This window comes from Mastigoproctus giganteus, chromosome 1, assembly GCF_048544385.1.
Source record: "Mastigoproctus giganteus isolate SK-2022 chromosome 1, ASM4854438v1, whole genome shotgun sequence".
Taxonomy (NCBI): Eukaryota; Metazoa; Arthropoda; class Arachnida; order Uropygi; family Thelyphonidae; genus Mastigoproctus; species Mastigoproctus giganteus.
In genome coordinates, this window is record NC_143575.1 from 117,417,666 (window position 1) to 117,442,439 (window position 24,774).

The 24,774-nt window shown below is 39.5% G+C and overlaps 1 protein-coding gene across 1 annotated transcript in view; it reads right to left on the reverse strand.

Annotated features, from left to right (window-relative positions):
* The window catches only part of LOC150091108 (uncharacterized), a 233,263-nt gene that overhangs the window by 53,432 nt on the left and 155,057 nt on the right, over nt 1–24,774 (reverse strand). Inside the window, exon 7 of the mRNA XM_090381926.1 lies at nt 8,491–8,745. Coding sequence (XP_090238052.1) covers nt 8,491–8,745 — 255 coding nt within the window. The remainder of the gene's footprint in view (nt 1–8,490; nt 8,746–24,774) is intronic.

A 24,774-nucleotide genomic window follows, 5' to 3' on the forward strand; every position in this document is an offset into this window, starting at 1 on the left:
TTAACTAGTGCCTCCATTAATTTTCCTGGAACAGAAGTTAACTCACAGGTCTGTAATTACTTGTGTCAGCCTTTGATCCTCCTTTGTGAATTGGGGTGACATTTGCACAAATCCAGTCTGTGGGTACCTCCCCTGAGTCCAAGGAAGCTCTCATAATTATGGCTAAGGGTTTGCTTACTTCCTTTGCTGCCTCCTTTAATATAACTGGATAGATCCCATCCACCCCGGGTGCCTTTCTTGTGTTTATCTTCAACAATTTCTCCTCCACTTTACTCTCAGTTATTACAAGATTCTCTGGCTTACTGCTAGAGTTGAATACACCTCTGGCTTTCCCCTCGCTAAATAACTCCTCGTGTGTGAATGTCGATGCAAAATATTCATTTAGTTTGTTAGCTACCTGAGCAGGATCATCAACAGTTGACCCATCGATATCAAGTGGACCAATCTGATTCATCCCCTTCCTTCTAGAGTTTACATAAGTAAAGAACTCTTTGCTGTTTTTCTTTGCATCCCTTGCCAAAGATTTCTCATAATCTGCCTTCGCCTGCCTAACCTCCTTTGTAACTTGGTTACAGATCAACTTGTATCTATCATAGGCTTCTGTGTCATGTGTTAATTTGTATGTATCCCATGCATGTTTCTTCTCTGCCATATGCCTCATCAGTTCATCTGACATCCATTTAGGCCTAAACCTTGAACAATATTTCTTAGTTGGTATGTAAAGCCTAGTAGCTTCCAAGATAAGTTCTTTGAATTATTCCCTTTGAATGCTTTCATGCCTAAACTAAATGCATGTCTGCAATACCAGGGTATTGCAGACATGCATTTAGTTATTTTAAATATTGTCATATACACCTTTTGGCATCTCTCATATTGTGTGATTATCTTCACAACTGGGTCGTCATGTCTGCAATACCAGGATACCTGCCCACCCACTGATGATAGGCCAATAGCCTTGAAACATGTCTGGGTGGTGGTACTCACTGAGAATAAATAACAATAGTCTTCTCTATTAGTGAAGTGTTACTTATTCAAGGTAGTGCAATATCATGGCAACTCGTCGTGAAGGCAGAGCACAATATGAGAAAGAGCAAATGATGCCTACAACAACTACTTTGTAGTTTCTTAAGAGTTGTCTATGGTGTATCTACACACTGATATTATATAGACAAGCAACTCTACATCCTTCCTAAAATGAGGCCTGCAGACCTGTATGCAATACTCAAGTGGCCTGACCATTTCCTTATACAAGGAATAATCAACTCCTTTTCCCTACTAGCAAAATTCCTGTATATCACTGAAAATACCCCATGACCTGATCTGGCAGCCTGTCTGCACTGCTCAGAAAACTTCATGTCTGACTGCAGAATTACTCCTAGATTTTTTTTTTTTCATTTTCTACCACCCAAAGTGTAGTAACCACACGGTTGGTACGTTTCTCTGGGGTTACTTCTACCCATATGCAGTACTTTGCATTTGTCAATGTTAACCGTGAATTGCCACTTCTCAGCCCATCTGCCCAAAATTTTCCAGATCCTGTTGCAGTAGCATACTGCCATTAACAACTCTGGCAACCTTCGTATCACCTGCAAACTTCGACATTAAATTTGATAAATAAAAAAAAAAACAACAGTGGCCCAACACTGAACCCTGGGGGAATCCACTAATAACATTAGACAACGAAGAAGAGCATCCATTGATTACCACTCTCTGTTTTCTCCCACTCAACCACCCTTTTATCCATTGTAGAAACTTATCCTTAATACCACACTGCTCCAATTTGTAGAGTAGTCTTCCATGCACAACAGACGATACGAAGTTTGGCAGGGTTGTTAATGACAGTAATGATAGTATGCTACTGCAACAGGACCTGGAAACGTTGAGCAGATGGGCTGAGAGGTGGCAACTGATGTTTATCATTGACAAACGTAAAGTACTGCATATATGGGTAGCAGTAACCCCAGAGTAGCATTAGTAGAGATATATGATGCAAAGAAGCAAGCTTAGGCAGCATCAGCCAAAAAAAAAAAAAAAAAACACCCTCCCATTTGACCCTCCATTCGTTCCAAATGCCTGTCCAGCTCAGCCTTAAATTTATTTTCGACTATTAGCTCCTACAACAAAAAACAAAAGAATTTTCCACCAATGAACTACCTGCTGCCTAAAGGCAAATTTTTGCACATCTATTCTACAACTATTTTTCCTCAATTTGAAACTGTGCCCCTTTTCAGGTTCCTAGTTTTTTTTTTTTTTTTTTTTAATGTGAACCCCAAACACGAGATGTATTAGAACCTATAGTACTTAGTACCGTGATTGGGTTGGAGGTTGAGAAGACGAAAGAAGATATTTGTTGACATTGGACTTGAACTTCTGTAGATTATAATTTTCAGGAAATACGTATGAAGGAAGGTTGTTCCAGAAAATGGCAGTTGAATGAATAAATGAGGAAGATGAAAAGTTGGTTCTGTGGGTTTGAAGATGGACAGAAAATGGATATTGGCTGGTGGCGGCACATGTTCGGACTGTGTTGAAAGAGAGAGAGAGAGAGAGAGAGAGAGAGCGGGAATTATAGAAGCCAATTCAGAAGAACAGTACCCATGGAAGTATCTGAAGAATAGGCATGCAGCAGAAACAGTACGTCTATGAGAAAGCGAGTGGAGAGACTGTTAGAGATGAATCATTAATTAACCTAACTGCCCTCTTCTGAATGGAATCAAGAAGCCTGAGAGAGGTTCTGGGGGCACCACCCCAGATATGGGAACAATATTCCATGGCAGGGTGGATTTGCCATTTATACAGAGTGAGCAGCTGTTTGGAAGAAAAGTAACGCCAAGAGCGAAAGAGAAAAATCAAGTTTTTTAGATGCAGAGGAAGCAATATTTGTAATGTGCTTGTGCCAAGAGAGATTAGAAGTCAGGATAATCCCCAAAAGAGATATATCATTTTGCCTAGAAATAGGAGCGTCACTAAAGATAAGCATAGGAGTAGAAGAATCCTTTTTGCGAGATATAAGACAAGACTGAGTTTTAGAAGGGTTGAAATCAACTAAGTTGTCTTTGCCCCACTGGAGAATTACCTGCAGATCGGCATTTAAGGAATTGGTAGCAGATTTTCGTGAAATTGAATAAGGTTTCTTATAAAGAACTGAACCTTGGGAGACACCGGCATTAGTGGAGAAGTTAGAAGACAGAGAGCCATCTACCATCACCCTCAGTGAGCGATCAGAGAGTAAACTGGATAACCAATTACTAAAAACAGTTGGCAAACCATAAGATAGCAGCTTGTTTAGAAGACCTTTAGGCCAAAAGTGATCAAAAGCCTTTGAGATGTCAAGAGCACCATCCCAATACTTGTGTTTCACCGAACCTTTCAATTGAATTAGTCCATAAATGGGTAACATAAGCCAGAATATCACCAGTGGATCGACACAGACGGAATCCATACTGGCAATCGTTGATCAGATGGAAGGTTTCTAGGTAGTTTAAAAATTGGCGGTTAATTGATTTCTCCATTACTTTAGAAAGAGTAGAAGTAATTGGAATGGGATGATAATTGGATGGGAGGGATTTGTCACCCTTTTTAGGAACTGGCTGGATATGAGCAAATTTCTAAGCAGAAGAAAAAACACCTTTGGAATAAGAAAGTGAAAAAAGGCGGCAAAGAATAGGAGTAAGTTCAGGAGCACAGGTTTTAAGAACAAGTGGAGAAATACCATCAGGACCTGGAATTTTCTTAGCATCAAGATTCACTGAAGTCCTTCTGATATCCTTTTGATGGAAGACCACAGGAGGCATTGAATGGAGAGTGTTGGGAATGGTGGGAGGTGTTTTACCAAGATCATTAATACATGAGCTGGAAGAAAAATGGGATGCTAGCAGGTCAGCTTTATCCTTGGCTGAAGTGACAACAGAACCATCTGGTTTGGACAGAGGTGGGAGCAGAGATGGGCAAAAGTTGCGGCCAATAGCTTTGGCAAGAGACCAGAATGCTCGGCTATCATTAGGGCTAGAAGCAAGTTTTCTACTCTTAGCCTGTTGAAACTCTAGTTTGGACTGATTAATAACTGCTTTACAATTGTTGCGAGCTTTTGTGTAGACAGAAAATGAAACTGAAGAATTAGAAACAAGCCAATTACGATATGCAACGTTCTTCTCTTGGACAGCCTTAGCACATTTATTGGAAAACCAAGGTTTAGATAAAGGATGAGATTTTAAAGTGGAGTGTGGGATAAAGGATTCCATTCCTGCAAGAATAATTTCACTGACACGATCTGAGCAAACGTTGACATCAGAAGTTTTGAAACAGTAATCAGACCAAGGAAAAGAAGAAAATAAGTCTCGCAGGTCATCCCATTTTGCATTCTTGTAATGCCAAACAACACGAGGTTGGGAATAGCCATGAGATAAAGGTTCTATTGGAGAAGAGACAATCACCAAGTTGTGATCTGAAGTGCCTAAAGGACCTCTCACTTCAACCGTGTACTTAAGAGGGTTGTTTGTGAGAAAAAGATCAAGCATATTATGATTAGGATTGTCCGGTATTCTTGTAGGTAAATGAACAATCTGTGCTAGGTCATTAGTAATTGCAAAAGCCTCAGCATCTCGACCTGCTGGGTCGGTGTGACTAGAAAACGGAAGCCAGCTGGAGTTGTAAACATAAGAATCACCAAGGAAAATTACCTCACTGTTAGGAAAGTTGGACTGGAGAAAGTCAAGCTGCAAAGCGAGGAAGTCAAAGAGCTCCAAGTGATTAGTGGAGTTGGGAGAACGGTAGAGACAACAGATGAATTTGACACAATGAGGTAGAGAGATTTTAAGCCAGAGAAGATCAAAGAAAGGAGATTCCAAATTGCCAAGTCTCTGACAGGGAATATCAGAACGGACATATGCACAAGTACCACCTTTGAGGCGAAAGGAATCATACAGCGAATAATTTGGGCACTTCAGATGAGCAGTAGTTAAATCAACTGATAACTGAGATTCTGTCAGAAAAAGTACATGGGGTTTGGCAGACTGCAAGTGGAAATGGACATCGTTGAGATTAGAACTGAGACCACGTATATTTGTGATATAAATTAGGAAGTGCTTGGAAGGTTTAGATCTTTTTGCAGATAAGCTTGCTCTATTAGTTTGACAATTCATGGTGTATTCAATAGTAAGAAAAAGTGGGTGGGACATGCTGTATGAAGTAATGAAATTTTTGGATAAGGTGTACACGTGGTAAGAATATATCCAGATCCTTAACATAACGTGGCCTCGTCAATGCTCCCCGCATACACACTACTCGGAATCCCTCCAGTCACTATCTGGCAGAGTAGAGGTAGCAAGATTATACACTAGCTGATCCGGAAGCCTCCTAGAGAGTTACCAATAGGTTCGGTCCAGTGTCCTAATTAGCGGCCGGCCTGCGAACACCGGTTTAGAGCTGTACCCTCGAAATGTAAGGAATATTGGATCTCGCCACGACGTTCATCATAACCTCAAAAGTCATCAATCATACTGCATGATGGAAGAGATAGGGAAGGGTTGACCGGAACTTAGCTCTAGAGACTAAACATGGGTTCCACCACTTCAAGCCTCCAATAAGCAAAGTGGTGGTATTTCACCAGTTGATGAGAGTCATCTACCACCTATTATGAGCAAGAGGAAGAATCCCATCAGCATTCACCTTGCTCAACTCATTCAGCGCCTTATACACCTCAATCAGATCACCTCGCACGTGCCTACTCTCCAGGTGCTGCAATTTGCAGTGCTTAAGCCTTTCTTGGTAAGAGTACTCCTTTGTTCCCCTCACCAATCTTTTTGCTCTTCTTTGTACTCGTTCTAGCAACTCTACATCCTATCTAAAATGAGGCTCCAGACCTATACACAGTACTCTAGGTGTGGCCTGACCATTGTCTTGTATAACGGGATAATCATCTCCGTGTTCCTGCTAGCAAAATTCCTATATACCATTGACAAGACTCCTTGACCTGCCCTGGCAGCCTGCCTGCACTGCTCAGCAAACATCATATTTCACTGCACTATTACCCACCCAGGTATTTTTCACTTTCCACTTCCCCGTGAATGTAGTACAACACAGTTGGTACATTTCTCTTTGGTCATTGCTACCCATATTAAATACTTTGCTTTTGTTAATGTTAAACTTCAGTTGCCACTTAGCCCATTTTCCCAAATTATCTAGATCCAGTTGTAGTAGCATACTGTCTTTACTGTCGTTAACAACCCTGCCAACCTTTGCATCATCTGCAAAGTTGGACATTAAACCTGATATACCTTCATTAGTATCATTCATAAATACTGAAAACAACAATGGGGTCAACACCGAACCATGGGGAACTATACTAATAACTTTCAACCATAAAGAGTAGTGTCCATTACCACCCTCTGTCGTCTCCCACTCAACCATACCTTTATCCATTGTAGCATCTTACCTTTAATGCCATACCTCTCCAATTTGTACAGCAGTCTTCCATGTGCAACAGTATCAAAAGCTTTCCTGAAATCCAAGTGTATGATATCAAAATTATTTTTGGCATTCAGTTTCTTTGTGACCATATCATAGTATCCAATCAAATTGGTCAGACAAGCTCTCCCTTTAACAAACCCATGCTGTGTCTTAAGTATTACTGCAGTTTTGTCTAGATGATCCTGCAATGCTTCTTTAACCAGTGATTCCATTATTTTCTCCAGAACACAAGTTAAACTAACAGGTCTGCAGTTACTTGTGTCACCTTTTGAATCCCCTTTGTGAATTGGTGATACATTTGCACACCTCCAGTCCATGGGGACCTCCCCAGAATCCAAGAAAGCTCTCATAATTATGAGTAAGGGTTTGCTTACTTCCTTTTGCATCCTTTAATATAACTAGATAGATCCCGTCCACCCCATGTGCTTTTTTATGTTTAACTTCAATAATTTCTCCTCCACTTTGCTCTCAGTTATTACAAAATCACTTAGCATTTGATAAACTTCTAGCCCTCCCCTCCTTGAATAACTCCTCATGTGTGAATGTAGATGTAAAATACTCATTCAGTTTATCAGCTACCTGAGCATGATCATCAATACTCAACTCATCTATGTTAAGTGGTCCAATCCGATTCATCCCTTTCCTTCTAGAGTTTACATATAAATAAAGAACTCTTTTCTCTTTTTCTTTGCATCCTTTACCAAATATTTTTCGTAATCTGCCTTCGCCTTCCTAACCTCCTTGGTGAATTGATTACAGACTAGTTTATACCTGCCATAGGCTTATGTGTCATCTGATACTTTATATGCATCCCATACATTCTTCTTCTCTGCCACAAGCCTCATGAATTCCTCTGACATCCATTTACGCCTAAGTGGATGTCAGTAACACCTGGTTGTGCTACACTCAGGGTAGTAGAGAATGAAAAGGTCCTGGGGGTGCAGTCAGATATGAAGTATTCTGTGCAGTGCAGTGCAGACAGGCTACATGAGTAGCTGATGGTGTCTAGTCAATGATATACATGAATTTTGCTAGGAGGGATAAGGAGGTGATTGTCCCCTTGTATAAGGCAATTGTCAGGCCACACCTTGAGTACTGTATACAGGTCAGGAGGCTTCATTTTCAGAAAGATGTAGTGTTGCTAGAACGAGAACAGAGAAGGGCAACAAGACGTGAGTGGTGATCTAATTGAGGTGTATAAGGCCTTGACTGGTTTGAGCAAGCTCAATGCTGATGGGATTCCTCCCCTTGCTCAGATTACTCACCTGAGAGGACAAATTCAAATTTAGGAGAGACAATTGTAGAATCAATGTGCAGAAATTTGCCTTTAGCCAGAGGGTTGCTGATAGTTGGAACAAACTTCTATCTGTTGTAGTGGGGGTCAACAACTTAAATAAGTTTAAGGCAGAACTAGACAAACATTTGGAGTGAATGGATGGGTGAAATGGGAAGTTTTTTTTTTTTTTTGGCTCATGCTATATAAGCTTGCTTTCTTGCATCATATGCCTCTACTAATGCTAATAAGTTATTTTTACTCCAACATTCTGAAGGCAGGCAGTTTCCACTAAGAGAGGGCAAGAATGCAGTTTCCATTAAGACTGCAAATGTTTGTCGTCTAGTTCTGCCTTAAACTTATTTAAGTTGTTGGCTTCCACTACAACAGATAGAAGTTTGTTCCAACTATCAGCCACCCTCTGGCTAAAGGCAAATTTCTGCACATTTATTTTTCAAAGGCAAGAATGCAGTTTCTATGTTGTAAGGACATGAATTCCTTCTTTATATAATTAGACAATTTGACTTTTTTGTTATCATATAATACAGACTTCACATGAAATCTGTTATTTTATAAGATTTCATTGAATGCAAGTGTCCAATGCTTGCTGAGACACACGTGTCTCAGAAATCTTTGGCCATTTGCATCAGAGCCTGCAAAAATAATCATTCTGATTTCAACAACAGTGTAAGATACTTACAGCTAAAAAATCATTTTATAAAGCAAATGTACAAACATTTTATACAAACCATATTCAAGCAGTTCTTTCAGAATGTCTACTTGTGATCCTCTAACTGCAATGTGTAAAGGCGTATCACCTCTGTCATCTCGGATGTTAACAAAAGCACCAGATTGGAGAAGAAGTAATGTCAGTTCTGTAGAACGATGAATAACACAGTAATGCAGAAGATGGTGCGTTCCTGTTACTTTAGCACCAGCTTCTAATAATAGTTGTACTAATGGACAATCTTTTTGCCAAACAGCTTCAGTTAAGGGAGTATAACCTAAAAGTACAAATCTGTTGAAGACTCAAATAATATTAACAAAGGCCATGATATTACTTTTAATTACATAAATATGCAGGATTTAACTGAAGCCAGAATAATGTACATATTAGGGGTATCCCATAAACTGCAAAATTAATATTTTTATGTATGAATAAGATTAATATTGTATAATAAAACTGAACAACAAATTTTGGGCCATATGTTGTTATGGGCATGAAAGTAAGTTTATTTATAGATTTTGGACTGCTAAACATAAAAATATTTCTTAAAATGACAGATTGGCTCTTGTTTAAAAAAAAAAAAAAATAGTAGTTATTTATATTTAAGCAAAGTATTTTTTTATTTAAATGGCAGTAAGATGTAGCAATGAACATACCTGTATCAAATACAGGACCTTTTCACCTTTCGCTTGGTTTCAGCTTTGGAAGCATCCCTTCTCACCATCCATATCAGCTAATACGTCGGCACTCCATTTGCATTTGTATCTTTCTTCGATCACTGCAATATCTTAGCATTAGTAAACGCACATGATTCAAAAAAGCAAGCTTATTTAGCATCAGCTAAAAAAAAAAACAAAAAAACCCTTTTCTCATTTCATCCATCCACTCATTCCAAATGTCTGTTTAGTTCTGCCTTGAATCTATTTAAGCTATCGACTTCTATAATGACAGATGGAAGTTTGTTTCAACAATCAACCACCCACTCGCTAAAGGCAAAGCTCTGCACATCTATCCTACAACTGTCTTTCCTCAATTTGAATTTATGCCTTCTCAGGTGATTATTCTGAGCAAGAGGAAGGATCCCATCAGCATTGAGTATACTCAAACCATTCAAGGCTTTATACACCTCAATAAAATCACCTCACAGTTGCCTAGTCTCCAGACACACTGATTTGCAAAACTTAAGCATTTCTTCATAAGAGAAACCCTTTGTTCCATTCACTAATCTTGTTGCCATTCTCTGTACTCATTCCAGCAACTCTACATCCTTCTTAAAATGAGGCATCCAGAACTGTATACAGTACTCAAGGTATGGCCTGACTATTGCCTTATACAAGGGGATAATCACCTCCTTATCCCTACTAGAAAAATTCCTGTATATCATTGACAAGATACAATGAGCTACTCTTGCTCAGAAAACTTCTGCCTGCACAATTACCACCAGGTCATTTTCATTCTCTACCACTGTCAATGTAGTACCCCACAGTTGATACGTTACTCTGGGGTTACTGCTTCCCATATGCAGTACTTTACATTTATCAAGGTTAAACTTCAGTTGCCACCTCTCAGCTCATCTGCTCAACTTTTCTAGATCCTGTTGCAGCAGCGTACTGTCATTAACAACCCTGCCGACATTCGTATCGTCTGCACACTTGGACATTAAGCCTGAAATACCCTCATCAATATCATTAATAAATACAGAAAACAACAATGGACCCAACACTGAACCCTGGGGCACTCCACTAATAACATTAATCAACAAAGAGCATTGTCCATTGATTACTACTCTGTCTTCTCCCAATCAACCATCCCTTTATTCATAGCAGCAATTTTCCTCCAATGCCACTCTGTCCCAATTTGTGCAGCAGTCTTCCATGTGCAACAGTATCAAAGGCTTTTCTGAGATCCAAATATATGATATCAAAATTATTCTTTGCATCCACTTCCTTTGTGACCACATAATAGTATCCAATCAAATTGGTCACACAAGACTTATCCTTAACAAACCCATTCAATGTCCAAGCTATAACTGAAGTCCTGTCTTGATGATCCTGCAATGCTTCTTTAACCAGTGCCTTAATTAATTTCCTTGGAACAGAAGTTAAACTAACAGCTCTGTAATTACTCGTGTTGCCCTCTGATCCTCCTTTGTGAATTGGGGCCGCATTTGCACATCCCCAGTCCATGGGTTATTCCCCTGAGTCCAATGAAGCTCTCATAATTATGGCTTAAGGTTTGCTTACTTCCTTTGCTGCTTCCTTTATTATAACCAGATAGATCCCATCCACCCCAGGTGCCTTTCTTATGTTTATCTTCAACAATTTCTCCTCCACTTTGCTCTCAGTTATTAAAAAAATCATCTAGCTCACTGCAGGAGTTTAATTCACCACTGGAATTCCCCTCCCTGAATAACTCCTCATATGTGAATGTAGAGGCAAAATATTCATTTAGTTTGTTAGCTACCTGAGCAGGATCATATAATATCATAACAGTTGAATATAAAATCATAACAGTTGAACCATCGATATCAAGTGGACCAATCTGATTCATTCTCTTCCTTCTAGAGTTTACGTAAGTAAAGAACTTTTGCTGTTTTTCTTTGCATCCTTTGCCAAAGATTTCTCATAATCTTCCTTTGCCTGCCTAACTTCCTTTGTGACTTGGTTACAGACCAGCTTATTTCTATGCTAGGCTTCCACGTCACCTGTTAATTTATATGAATCCCTCGCATTTTTCTTCACTGAAACATGTTTCATTAGTTCATCTGACAATCATTTATGCTTTAACCTTGAGCAATATTTCTTGGTTGGTATGTATAGCTTAGTAGCTTCCAAGATTAATTCTTTGAATGCTTCCCATTTTGAATTTGCTGTTGGTAAAATGATCAGTTGGTCCACAGTACAAAATTTAAATGCAATCTCCGACCACCGTAGTCACCTTTATGAAAGCAAAAACCCTTCCCTTTACCCCGATGGTAATTAACTCTGAGTGAATCGCACTGCAGCACACTGTAATCACTGCCACCTAGTGATTCCTTTATCTGCAGATTCTTAATGCATGAAGAATCACCACTGATAATCAGATCAAGGGTACTGCTCCCTCAAGTTGCCTCCCGAACATGCTGATGTAGAAAACAATCATCCAATAAATCTACAAAACCTTGCTAGTGTGTGAGTGACACACCCACAAATTCCAGTCAATATCTGGGAAATTAAAATCCCCCATTATAAGACTCTCTGATTTACTGGCCCACTCTATTTCTCTGTATAATTGTTTATTATACTCGTCAGAGTCGTTAGACCTATAACACACTCCTACTCTCAATTTTGCTGTCCCAGTGCTTTTGTCACACCAAACTGACTAGACAGCCATGTCGACTAGATGCACTACCATAGATTTTGTGTTTCTTAAATAATAGCATAACCCTCCCCTTTGTATCCTGTCTATTCTTCCTGTACACATTGTACTCCCAAAATTAAAGTTCTGCATTCCTTATATCTGTGTGACACCATGTCTCTGATATCACAACAGTACCTGCCTTTGATGTTTTGACCAACAGCTCAAATTCATCAAATTTATTTACCAAACTCCTAGCGTTTGTGTACACCAAGTATTCATGCACCTGTTCCTATTCTTAACTAATGTAACACAGTCCACATGCATTTACTTTTTCCGCAATGACTCTCAGCAGTCTCTGGAATCCCCTGCACCTTGTCTTCCAGGCTGCTGCTCATTCCAATAGATGCAGTGCCAGAATCACTTTCATTTCTGCCAGTGGCTACTGTTAATTTATTAGTCTGTGTATCCTCGCCCCATGCTAGCGTTATTCTGACCCATCTAACACTGCCTGGATAGTATCAGCAAATATTCTTGCAACCTTTCTATTTAAGGTTATCCCATCTTGATGGACGTGCTCCCCATGTGTGTCACTGATGGCACCACAGTTTGTCAGGAGGAATTTCAAATGTGAGTGCAAAAAATGCATCTTCCATGAAATGTTGCACCTCAGTTTTTCATAAGAAGTAATGAGATCTTCCACCAACTGTCTGTAGTTGCCAGCTTTAACATTTCCTAGAAAACTAGTCGAAACATTTCGAAAGGGCTTTCCATGCTGATTTCTCACTATCACTAAAGACAAATTCAACTGTTCATCTTTGAAAAGTTGCCTTATTTGTGGCCCAATTAAAATGCTTGCCCTAATCTTCTCTGTACTAAGTCTTGGGAATTTCTCTTGCAGGTATGTGAATGCAGGACTGTTTACTTCTAAAGCCTTCACAAAATATTTCATGAGCTCCAGTTTGATGTAGAGTGGTGGAAGCAAAACTTAACTTGGATCTACCAGAGGTTCAAATGCTAAGTTCTTCATTAGCATTAGTAGAGGCATGCGATGCAAGAAAGCAAGCTTCTGCAGCATCATCCAAAAAAAAAAAAAGAAAATTCATTGAAAATGCCTGTCCAGTTCAGCCTTAAATTTATTTAGGCTATCAACTACCACAACAAAAGATGGAAGTCTGTTCCACCCATCAACTACCCACTGGCTAAAGGCAAATTTCCACACATCTATTCTACAACTGTCTTTCCTCAATTTGAATCTGTGCCCCCTCAGGTTCTTAATCTGAGCAAGAGCAAGAATCCAATCAGCATCCAAATTGCTCAACCCATTTAAAACTTTATACACCCCTTTGTTCCTCTCACCAATCTTGTTTTCCTTCTTTGTACTCGTTCTAGAAACTCTACATCCTTCCTAAAATGAGGCTTACAGTCCTGTACACAGTAGTGTAGGTGTGGCCTACACCTCCCTGTCCCTGCTGGCAAAATTCCTATATATCATTGAGAAGACTCCATGACCTGCCCTGGCAGCCCCTCTGCACTGCTCAGCAAACTTCATATTTGACTGCACAATTACCCACAGGTCTTTTTCACTTCCCTGTGTGCAGTACCACACAGTTGGTACTTTTCTCTTCAATTATTGCTACCCATATGCAGTACTTTGCATTTGTCAATGTTAAACTTCAGTTGCCACTTTTCAGCCCATTTTCCCAACTTATCTAGATCCAGTTGGAGTAGCATACTGTCTTTAACAACCCTGCCAACCTTTGTATCATCTGCAAACTTGGACATTAAACCTGATATACCTTCATCAATATCATTGAGAAATACTGAAAATAACAATGGGCCCTACACCAGGGGGAACTATACTAATAACATTCATCCATGAAGAGCAGTGTCCACTGATTCCGACTCTCTGTTGCCTCCCACTCAACCATCCCTTTATCCATTGTAGCAAATTACCCTTAATGCCATACCTCTCCAATTTGTACAGCAGTCTTCAATGTGCAACAGTATCAAATGCTTTCCTGAAATCCAAGTATATGATATCAAAATTATTTTTGGCATTCAGTTCCTTTGTGACCACATCATAGTATCCAAACAAGATCTCCCTTTAACAAACCCATGCTGTGTCTTAACTATTACTGCAGACTTGTGTAGATGATCATGCAATGTTTCTTTAACCATTGATTCCATTATTTTCCCTGGAACACAAGTTAAACTAACAGGTTTATAGTTACCTGTGTCACCTTTTGAATCCCTTTTGTGAATTAGTGATGCATTTGCACACTTCAGGTCCATGGGGACCTTCCCTGAGTCCAAGGAAGCTCTCATAATTATGGCTAAGGGTTTGCTTACTTCCTTTGCTGCTTCCTTTAATATAACTCGATAGCTCCCATCCATCCCCAGGTGCCTTTTTTATGTTTAACTTCAGCAATTTCTCCTATATAATCAACCCATCTATTTTATAATAGTCAACCCATCTATTTTAAGTGGTCCAATTTTATTCATCCCTTTCCTTCCAGTGTTTACATAAGTAAAGAACTCTTTGCTGTTTTTCTTTGCATCCTTTGCCAAATATTTCTCGTACTCTGCCTTACCCTGCCTAACATCCTTTGTTACTTGATTACAGTGCGCCTCCGTAGCCAGGTGGGAAGGAGCAGCAGTGCATAGCACACGCTTCTTGATTAGACCGGGGTTCGAGCCCGTCACCGCCAAATACGGAGAATGCGGAAAGGTCAGGGAATGACCACTGCATATCCCGGAGCAATATGGCCTTAGTTGCTAATGCTCCTAAAAACCAAATAACAAACAAACAAACAAACTTGATTACAGACTAGTTTATATCTGCCATAGGCTTCTGTGTCACCTGATAATTTATATGCATCCCATACATTTTTTTTTTTTGTCACAATTCTCATTAGTTCATCTGACATTTAGGCCTTAACCTTGAACAGTATTTCTTAGTTGGAATGAAAAGCCTAGTAGCCTCCAAAATTAAGTCTCTGAAGGCTTCCCATTTAGAATTCAACGTTGGCAGTATCATCAGTTGATCTCACTGTACAGAATTTAAAAACTGTCGAAGACCCCTGTAGTCACCTTTACGAAAGAAAAAGCCCTTCCCTTTAGCCTTGATAGTAGTTTGATGTTGGTGGACAATGTTGGTGGACAATTGTCCACCAACATCTTTAAGTAATTCCCACATCATTACATTGTGATCACTGTCATTGAGTGGTTCCTTTATCTGCAAATTCTTAATGCATGAATAATCACTCCTGATAATCAGATCAAGAGTATTACTCCCTCTGGTTGCCTCTCAAACGTGTTGCTGTCCAATAAATCCACAAAAGCCTTGCTAGTGTGCGAGTGACCAACCATAAGTTCTAGTCAATATCTGGAAAGTTAAAATCCCCCATTATAAGGCATTCTAATTTACTGGCCCACTCTATTTCTCTGCACAATTGCTCATTATACTCATCAGATTCATTAGGCCTATAACATACACCTACTCTCATTTTTCCTTTCCCGTGCTTATGTCACACCAAACAGACTCAACATTGCATTGTCCACCAACATCAATTGGATGTACTTCCTTAGATTTTAGGTGTTTCTTAACTAACAGCATAACCCCTCCTCCCTTCCTCTCTTGTCTATTCTTTCTGTACACATTATAATTCTGCAATTCCAATTCTGTACTGCTTATGTCTGTGTGACACCACATCTCTGATATCCCAACAATATCTCCCTTTGATGTCTTGACTAGCACTTCAAGCTCATCAAAATTTATTTAAATATACTCCTACCATTGGTGAACATGCATGTACATGCAAGTATACATGCACCTGTTTCTACTGTTAACCCTAACACAGTCCATGTATTTATTTGTCCCACTATGACTCCCAGCAGTCCTGGAAATCTCCATTGCCTTGCTTTCCAAGCTGCTGCTCATTCTAATAGAAGCAAAGCAAAAATCACGTTTGCCTCTGCCCGCGGCCACTGTTAACTTTTTAGTCTGTGTATCCTCCCAAGCAAGCAGTTTTCCAACTCGCCTAACACTGCCTCAATAGCATTAGCAAATATTCTCGAATCCTTTCTATTTAAGTGTACCCGAGTCCTGGAGAGACTAGTTCTACAGAAATTGTGTACCCGATTCCCGTAGAACTAGTCTCTCCTGTCAACAAGCACAGACCAGGCTGAAAAAAATTCTACCCCTTCAGCCTTACACAGTCTCCCCAGGGCCGAATTGTTCAACAAGGCTCTCATCATATATTCCCTCCTATCGTGTCTAGGCAGAATTGCAGACACTTTCACATTCAACCCTAACTCACAACTTTTTTTTTTCAACACTGACCTGTACTTGTTGAGTAAATCTGCAGATCTCTTACTCTTAATGTCATTAGTTTCAATGTGTACAACAATATCACCTTTTGTGCCCTTAAAAGATGGAATCTGCTCTACAACATCATCAACTTTTGCCCCTGGCAGACATACCTGGTCCTGGACCTGTTCCCCCTATCCTTCTTCCAAAGTATATTCCCCATCTCTCTGACAACAGTCACCAACAATAACTAGTTCCTTTTGGGACCAGCACATTCTGCCTTGAAGATTGCTTCTGTGTTGATAGCAGAGCTCACTCCTGATGCACAGGAATGAGCTCTGCTGTTGAGCTGGGATGCTGAGCTTGATGGGCCCCTCATAATAATTTCTTCAAGGGCATTTACCCTACACCTCAAGCTCTCATATATGCCCATCAGAATGCTGAGTTTATTCCAGGTGTTAATGATTTTCATCGAGGCCAACTCCTCTTCTCATAGGGCATCTCCTCGGATCAACTATACCACTCTCAGAGAACACAATAATACTTAGTGTAACCCTGCCACTCATACTTCTGGCAGTGTACACCTACGAGGATGTTCTCCATGTTTGTGCATGTTTCATTTTTGTGGAGGGCATATGCAAGAGGTATCGAAGGCAGCATATTTCCATTGTGTAATAAAACAGTCTTAGAAGCATCTATAAATAGTCACCGGTCTTCGAGTCTCATGTCTCATTGCTACCATTAGACTATCAACATTCTTACAGTGAGTTCACCTTCTGTTTGATAGTATTAATTGTAGTCTTTATTTTGAGTATGAAATGTTGTTACTTTCACAGAATGATCTAGAAAATTCCACTGTTGCAGTCTCAAGTCCAAAAGCTCTGCTGCCTTCTACTTCAGCAGTTCAAGATGCCTGATGAGATCATTAAGCTCACTTTCTGTGATCCTATGTGGTTCAGAAGGATAGAGGTTTGGACAAAATGGTGGATCCCTTGATATAGATGGCTGCTGTACTTCTTTGGGTATATCAAGTTGATGTTCATCAGTGTCTTCATCTTCATCAGAGTCTACAGAAAAACAGTCAGGTGATTCAGGAATAGGTAGTACTTCATTGTGAGGAACGGGATAAATTGCAGGTGGTATTTATTTGGGTATGTCACTGTTTACTTTTTCCTCATTCCCATTCCTTTCCTATTAGGAGACCCCACACAGAAGTAACAGTCTGTGACATGACTTGTAGGCTCCCACCATATCAAAGACACTGTAAATTGAGTTTTGATGAATAGGTAGTGAAGCATACGTGTGGAGCCCATTTCTTGTCCTGGTCACCTACTTCACACCCAAAGTTCAAGAAATAGGCCTTGTTTATGGCTCGAGTTAAGGGACTCTTTCTTGAGCTAACGTGATTTCTCCATGTACGTAACAGAAGTCATCCAGATGATTCACACATTACGAGGCATATTAATCTTACAAGACACAAATACTGTGCAAAAAGTAGGAATCTCACAGAGAACAACCTATCCAGTACCTAGCCATATTCGAGGATTACTGAAACCGAGTTGAAGACGCATTTGAGCAACAACTTATCGCGTGAAGCAGAGCGAGGCGACAGTTGCTGATCATATGATAAGTGTGTTGTGGTACTGAAATTACGATGTTACCACGCCTTTTACTTTTACCAAGAGCCGTAGTTGATAATGTAGAGTAGCTCGCTAATAAGAGACCCCAACTGTAATTCAAAAACGAGAGCCAAATGACAAATTATAATGTGATTTTCATGTTCAGCAGCATAAAATTAATCAAGATTGGGTATTTTCGTTTTCATAACATTTTATTTGTTGATCAGTGTAATCAATTCTTTTCACTGACCCTCTGTAAAAGGACATCCATTTTATGGTTTACTTCCATTAAGCACTAATACCAAATTAATCACAGAAGTATATTTCATTAATTTTAAAATATAATTATTATTTTTTAATTTTGTAAATTTTAATATATACTAATTTATTATATAAGCATGATGCCCAAGATATTATACTGGCACCTAACACACAAGGTAACTAAGTTAAAGAAATCTTTTATTATATATTGTTTGAGATTAGCATTAGAAAAGGCGCATGATGCAAGAAAGCAAGCTTACATAGCATCGGCCAAAAAAAAAAAAAAAAAAACCTTATTTCACCCACCAAAGTTTTGTCAAGTTCTGCCTTGAATCTATTTAAGCTATCAACTTCTACGACAGATGGAAGTTTGGTCCAGCAATCAACCACCTCCTGGCTAAATGCAAACCTCCGCACATCTATCCTACAACCGTCTTTCCTCAATTTGAATTTATGCCCTCTTAGGCGATTATTCTGAGCAAGAGGAAGAATCCCATCAGCATTGAGCATGCTCAAACCAATCAAGGCTTTATACCTCAATCAGATCACCTCGCAGGTGCCTAGTCTCCAGACACTGTAATTTGCAAAACTTAAGCCTTTCTTCGTAAGAGCAACCCTTTGTTCCATTCACTAATCTGCTGCCCTTCTCTGTACTTGTTCCAACAGCTCTACATTCTTCTTAAAATGAGGACTCCAGACCTGTATACAGCAGTCAAGGTGTGGTCTGACCATTGCCTTATACAAGGGGATAATCACCTCCTTATCTCTGCTAGAAATTTTCCTGTATATCACTGACAAGACACCATGAGCTACTCTTGCAGACCGTCTGCACTGCTCAGAAAACTTCATATCTGCCTGCACAATTACCCCCAGGTCCTTTTCATTCTCTCCCTCTGTCAGTGTGGTACCACCAAGTTAACACGTTACTCTGGGATTACTGCTTCCCATATGTAGTACTTTACATTTGTCAATGTTAAACTTCATTTGCCACCTCTTAGCCCATCTGCTCAACTTTTCTAGATTCTGTTGCAGCAGAGTACTGTCATTAACAACCATGTCAACCTTCATATCGTCTGCAAACTTGGACATTAAGCTTGATATACAATCATCAATATCATTTATAAATACAGAAAACAACAATGGACCCAACACTGAAACCTGAGGGACTCCACTAATAACATTAGTCCATGAAGCGCAGTGTCCATTGATTACCACTCTGTCTTCTCCCACTCAACCATCGATTTATCCATAGCAGCAATTTGCCTCCAATGCCACACTGCTCCAATTTCTGCAGCAGTCTTCCATGTGCAACAGTATCAAAGGCTTTTCTAAGATCCAAATATATGATATCAAAGTTATTCTTTGCATCCAGTTCCTTTGTGACTACATCATAGTATCCAATCAAATTATTCAGACAAGACTTCCCCTTAACAAACCCATGCTGTGTCCGAGCTCTAACTGGCCTTTTCTAGATGATCCTGCAATGCTTCTTTAACCAGTGCCTCCATTAATTTCCCAGCAACAGAAGTTAAACTAACAAGTCTGTAATTACCTGTCTCCCTTTGATCTTCCTTTGTGGATTGGGGTCACATTTGCACATCTCCAGTCCATGGGTATCTCCCCTGAGTCCAGGGAAGCTCTCATAATTATGGCTAAGGGTTTGCTTACTTCCTTTGTCGCCTCCTTGAATATAACTGGATAGATTCTGTCCACCCCAGGTGACTTGCTTGTGTTTATCTTCAAAATTTCTCCTCCACTTTACTCTCAGTTATTACAAGATTATCTAGCTTACTGCCAGAGTTGAATACACCTCTGGCATTCCCCTCCCTGAATTACTCCTCATGTGTGAATGTCGATACAAAATATTCATTTAGTTTGTTAGCTACCTGAGCAGGATCATCAACAGTTCAACCATCAATATCAAGTGGAACAATCCTATTCATCCCCTCCCTTCTAGAGTTTACATAAGTAAAGAACTCTTTGCTGTTTTTCTTTGTATCCTTTGCGAAAGATTTCTCGTAATCTGCCTTCGCCTACCTAACCTCCTTTGTAACTTGGTTACAGACCAGCTTATATCTATCATAGGCTTCTGTGTCACATAGTAGTACTAGTACTACATGTTAATTTATATGTATCCCATGCATTTTTCTTCTCTGTCACATGTCTAATTAGTTCATCTGGCATCCATTTAGGCCTAAATCTTGAACTATATTTCTTTGTTGGTATGAAAAGCCTAGAAGCTTCGAAGATTAATTCTTTGAATGCCTTCCATTTTTAATTTGCTGTTGGTAACATCATCAGTTGGTTCCACCGTAGTCACCTTTACGAAAGCAAATCTCCTTCCCTTTACCCTTGATGGTAGTTACCTCTTTGAGTAAATCCCACTTCAGCACACTGTGATCACTGGCTCCTAGTGGTTCCTTTATCTGCAGATTCTTAATGCATGAAGAATCATTACTGATAATCAGATGAAGAGTATTACTCCCTATAGTTGCCTCCCGAACATGCTGCTGTAGAAAACAATCATCCAATAAATCTACAAAAGCTTTGCTAGTGTGTGAGTGACCACACCACAAATTTCAGTCAAAATCAGGGAAATTTAAATCCCCCATTATAAGACACTCTAATTTATTGGCCCACTCTCTGCACAATTGCTCATTATACTCATCAGATTCATTAGGCCTATAACACACACCTACTCTCATTTCCCAGTGCTTATGTCACACGAAACAGACTCAACATTGCACTGTCCACCAACATCAATTGGATGCACTTCCTTAGATTTTATATGTTTCTTAACTAACAGATTAACCCCTCCTCCCTTTCTGCACACATTGTACTCTCCAAATTCCAGTTCTGCACTGCTTATGTCTGTGTGACACCATGTCTCTGATATCCCAACAATAACTGCCTTTGATGTCTTGACTAGCACTTCAATCTCATCGAATTTATTATTATAGTGATGTTAGTTGAGCCAGGAACCCAGTGATTAATCATGCTTCGATATGAAGCATATAAATTTCACATGTAACACACAATCTCCAAGAAGTATAATTACTCACTGTTGCAGGCTCTAATGACAGCACATAATGTAGATTCCTTGTGACCATATTTAGTTAACTTGAATTGTAATCAAGGAACTGGTATAGGTTCTGGAACATGACGCTTAAAGAACAAATTAGTTTATTTTTTAAGCATCATCAAATTTGAACTTAACAGTGTGCATGTTTACACTGCAAATTTTGTTATGATTAATTCCTTTTTCATAATTTTACAGGACCCACAAGGTGACCTAGAGAAATGGCAATTAAGAATCTGCAGAAATAATGTACAGAATAAGAGCCTCAATCCACAAGCCGTACATACTGACATGATGCCAGAGGGGATACTGTACCCTTTTACGTCACTGTTAAGAAGTGGGCAGCTGAATTCGAGCACAGCAGAGGGTCACTTAAGACTAACTTACTCAATCAGGAAATACTTTCCATGTTATTATTCCAAAAACCCGCACCGATGTCCATTAATGCATCATGAGTGGCGACAAACTAACAGTCCAACAGACTACTGACACTGTGGGCTAACCAAAAAACAACAGTGATTAAATTGAGATAGGGCACATGGAGATAAATATTTCTGTGCACTAGGTTTTGTATAATCTGTATGAAGCTTTACTTGTTACAATTAAGGTTTATGCCTCATTAACTGACAGAAGAGTAGTTTACATCCCACCTAATCTATACAAGTAAACAATCAACTCTATGACAGGATGTGGCTGATGAATCAGCTGCATACTTCAGCTTGCCATATAAAAATTGTGATAACTTCAAATTAACTGTGCTACTGCATAAGTCACTTGAAGCTAAGCTGTACACCAATGCTAGGAGTTTGGTAAATAAATTTGATCAATTTGAGGTATTGCTCAAAACATCAAAGGCAGATATTGTTGGGATATCAGAGACGTGGTGTCACACAGATATAAGGAATGCAGAACTGGAATTTGGGGAGTACAATGTGTACAAAAAGGATAGACAGGCCAGGATGGGAGGAGGGGTTATGCTATTAGTTAAGAAACACATAAAATCCAAGGAAGTGAAGCCAGTCGACATCACTGGATAGTGCAGTGTCGAGTCAGTTTGGTGTGACAATAAGCATTGGGAGATCAAAATTGAGAGTAGGAGTGCGCTACAGGCCTAATGACTCTGATGAGTATAATAAGAAACTGTACAGGGACATAGAGTGGGCCAGTAAATCAGAGAGTCTTATAATGGGGGGATTTTAATTTCCCAAATATTGACTGGAATTTGTGGGATGGTCACTCACACACTAGCAAGGCTTTTGTGGATTTATTGGATGATTGTTTTCTACATCAGCATGTTCGGGAGGCAACTAGAGGGAGTTGATCTGATTATCAGTAGTGATTCTTCATGCATTAAGAATCTGCAGATAAAGGAATCACTAGGTGGCAGTGATCACATTATGCTGAAGTGGGATTTACTCAAAGAGGTAACTATGATCAGGGTTAAATGGAAGGTTTTTTGCTTTTGTAAAGGCGACTACGATGGTCTGAGATAGTATTTGAATTCTATACAGTGGGACCAACTGATGATGTTACCAACAGCGAATTCAAAATGGGAAACATTCGAATAACTTATCTTGGAAGCTACTAGGCTTTACATAACAAGTAAGAAATATTGTTCAAGGTTTAGGCCTAAATAGATGTCAAATGAGACATATGGCAGAGAAGAAAAATGCATGGGATACATATAAATTAATGGGTGACATGAAAGCCTATGATAGATATAAGCTGGTCTGTAACCAAGTCACAAAGGAGATTAGGCAGGCAAAGGTAGATAATGAGAAATCCTTGGCAAAGGATGCAAAGAAAAGCATAAAAAGAGTTCTTTACATATGTAAACTCTAGAAGGAAAGGGATGAATCAGATTGGTCCACTGGATATTGATGGTTCAACAGTTGAGGATCCCGCTCAGGTGGCTAACAAACTAAACGAGTATTTTGCATCTACATTCACACATGAGGAGTTATTCAGGAAGGGGAATGCTAGAGGTGAAGTAAACTCTGGCAGTGGGTAGATGATTTTGTAATAACAAATTCACAAAGGAGGATCAAAGGCTGACATAAGTAATTATAGACCGGCGAGTTTAACTTCTGTTCCAGGAAAATTAATGGAGGCACTGGTTAAAGAAGCACTGCAGGATCATCTAGACAATATTTCAGTTATAGCTCGGACACAAGTTTGCAGACAATACAAGTTTTGCAGGGTTGTTAAGGACACTACTGACGCTATGCTGCTGCAACAGGATCTGGAAAGGTTGAGCAGATGGCAAATGAAGTTTAACGTTGACAAATGTAAAGTACTACATATGGAAAACAGCAACCCCAGAGCAATGTATCAACTCTGTGGTACTACACTGACAGTGGTAGAGAATGAAAAGGACCTGGGGGTAATTGTGCAGGCAGATATGAAGTTCTCTGAGCAGTGAAGATGGGTTGCAAGAGTAGCTCATGGTGTCTTGTCAATGATATACAGGAATTTTTCTAGCAGGGATAAGGAGGTGATTATTCCCTTGTATAAGGCAATGGTCAGGCCACACCTTGAGTACTGTATACAGGTCTGGAGGCCTCATTTCAAGAAGGATGTAGAACTGCTGGAACAAGTACAGAGAAGGGCAACAAGATTAGTGAATAGAACAAAGGACAATAGAACAAAGTTGCTCTTACGAAGAAAGGCTTAAGTTTTGCAAATTACAGTGTCTGGAGACTAGGCACCGGCGAGGTAATTTGATGGAGGTGTATAAAGCCTTGAATGGTTTGAGCATGCGCAATGCCAATGCAATTCTTCCTCTTGCTCAGAATAATCACCTGAGAGAACATAAATTCAGATTGAGGAAAGACAGATGTAGGACAGATGTGCAGAAATTTGCCTTTAGCCAGCAGGTTGTTGGTTGGTAGAAGAGACTTGCATCCTTTGTTGTGGAAGTTGATAACCTAAATAAATTTAAGGCTCAGCTGGACAGGTATTTCGAACGAACGGAGGGGTGACATGGAAGTGTTTTTTTTTTTTTTGGCTGATGCTGCATAAGCTTGCTTTCTTGCATCATATGCCTCTACTAATGCTAATGCCAACAGTTAAAGGCTCTGCTGCCCTAAAATTAATAAATGATCAACCAACAAGAGAGCAGAATAAACAATCTAATCTTGATCTCCACTGATTGTACTTTAGATTCCAAGGATGAGAGAGTATTTATATCACACCATACAAAAGCTGATTTTCAATTTTTTTTCAGCTCTGACTCACAATTTCCATATCGCAAATGTGAAAAGAGAAACAGTCTCCAAAAGATTGTCTTTAGACTCCTATAACATGAACTAAAAATTATCTTCGCAAAAAAAAAAGATACGCTTTTTTTTTTTTGCCACATAAAAAATGCAGTGTTTTTTGGCCATTGCATTTTATGAAGTAGCAAAAAGGCATTTCACCAAGCAGGAAATAAACACTCCACATTCCTGTAAAAGGACATCCATACCCATGATACTCAGGACAAAAAGTCCATACAACTGACAAGCCAACGTCACTTAAAATCTTGGAAATTGTAACTCTACCTATGTTATCAGTTCATTTCCTGCCATTATGGCCCTGTAATTGAATGCCCATTTCACCCAAAAACTAGTCCTCCACAAACTCTGGAAACAATCAGGCTTTACAGGAAACAGGATACCATTTAAAGAGCATAGACCATCTCCAATAGACATAAGTGAT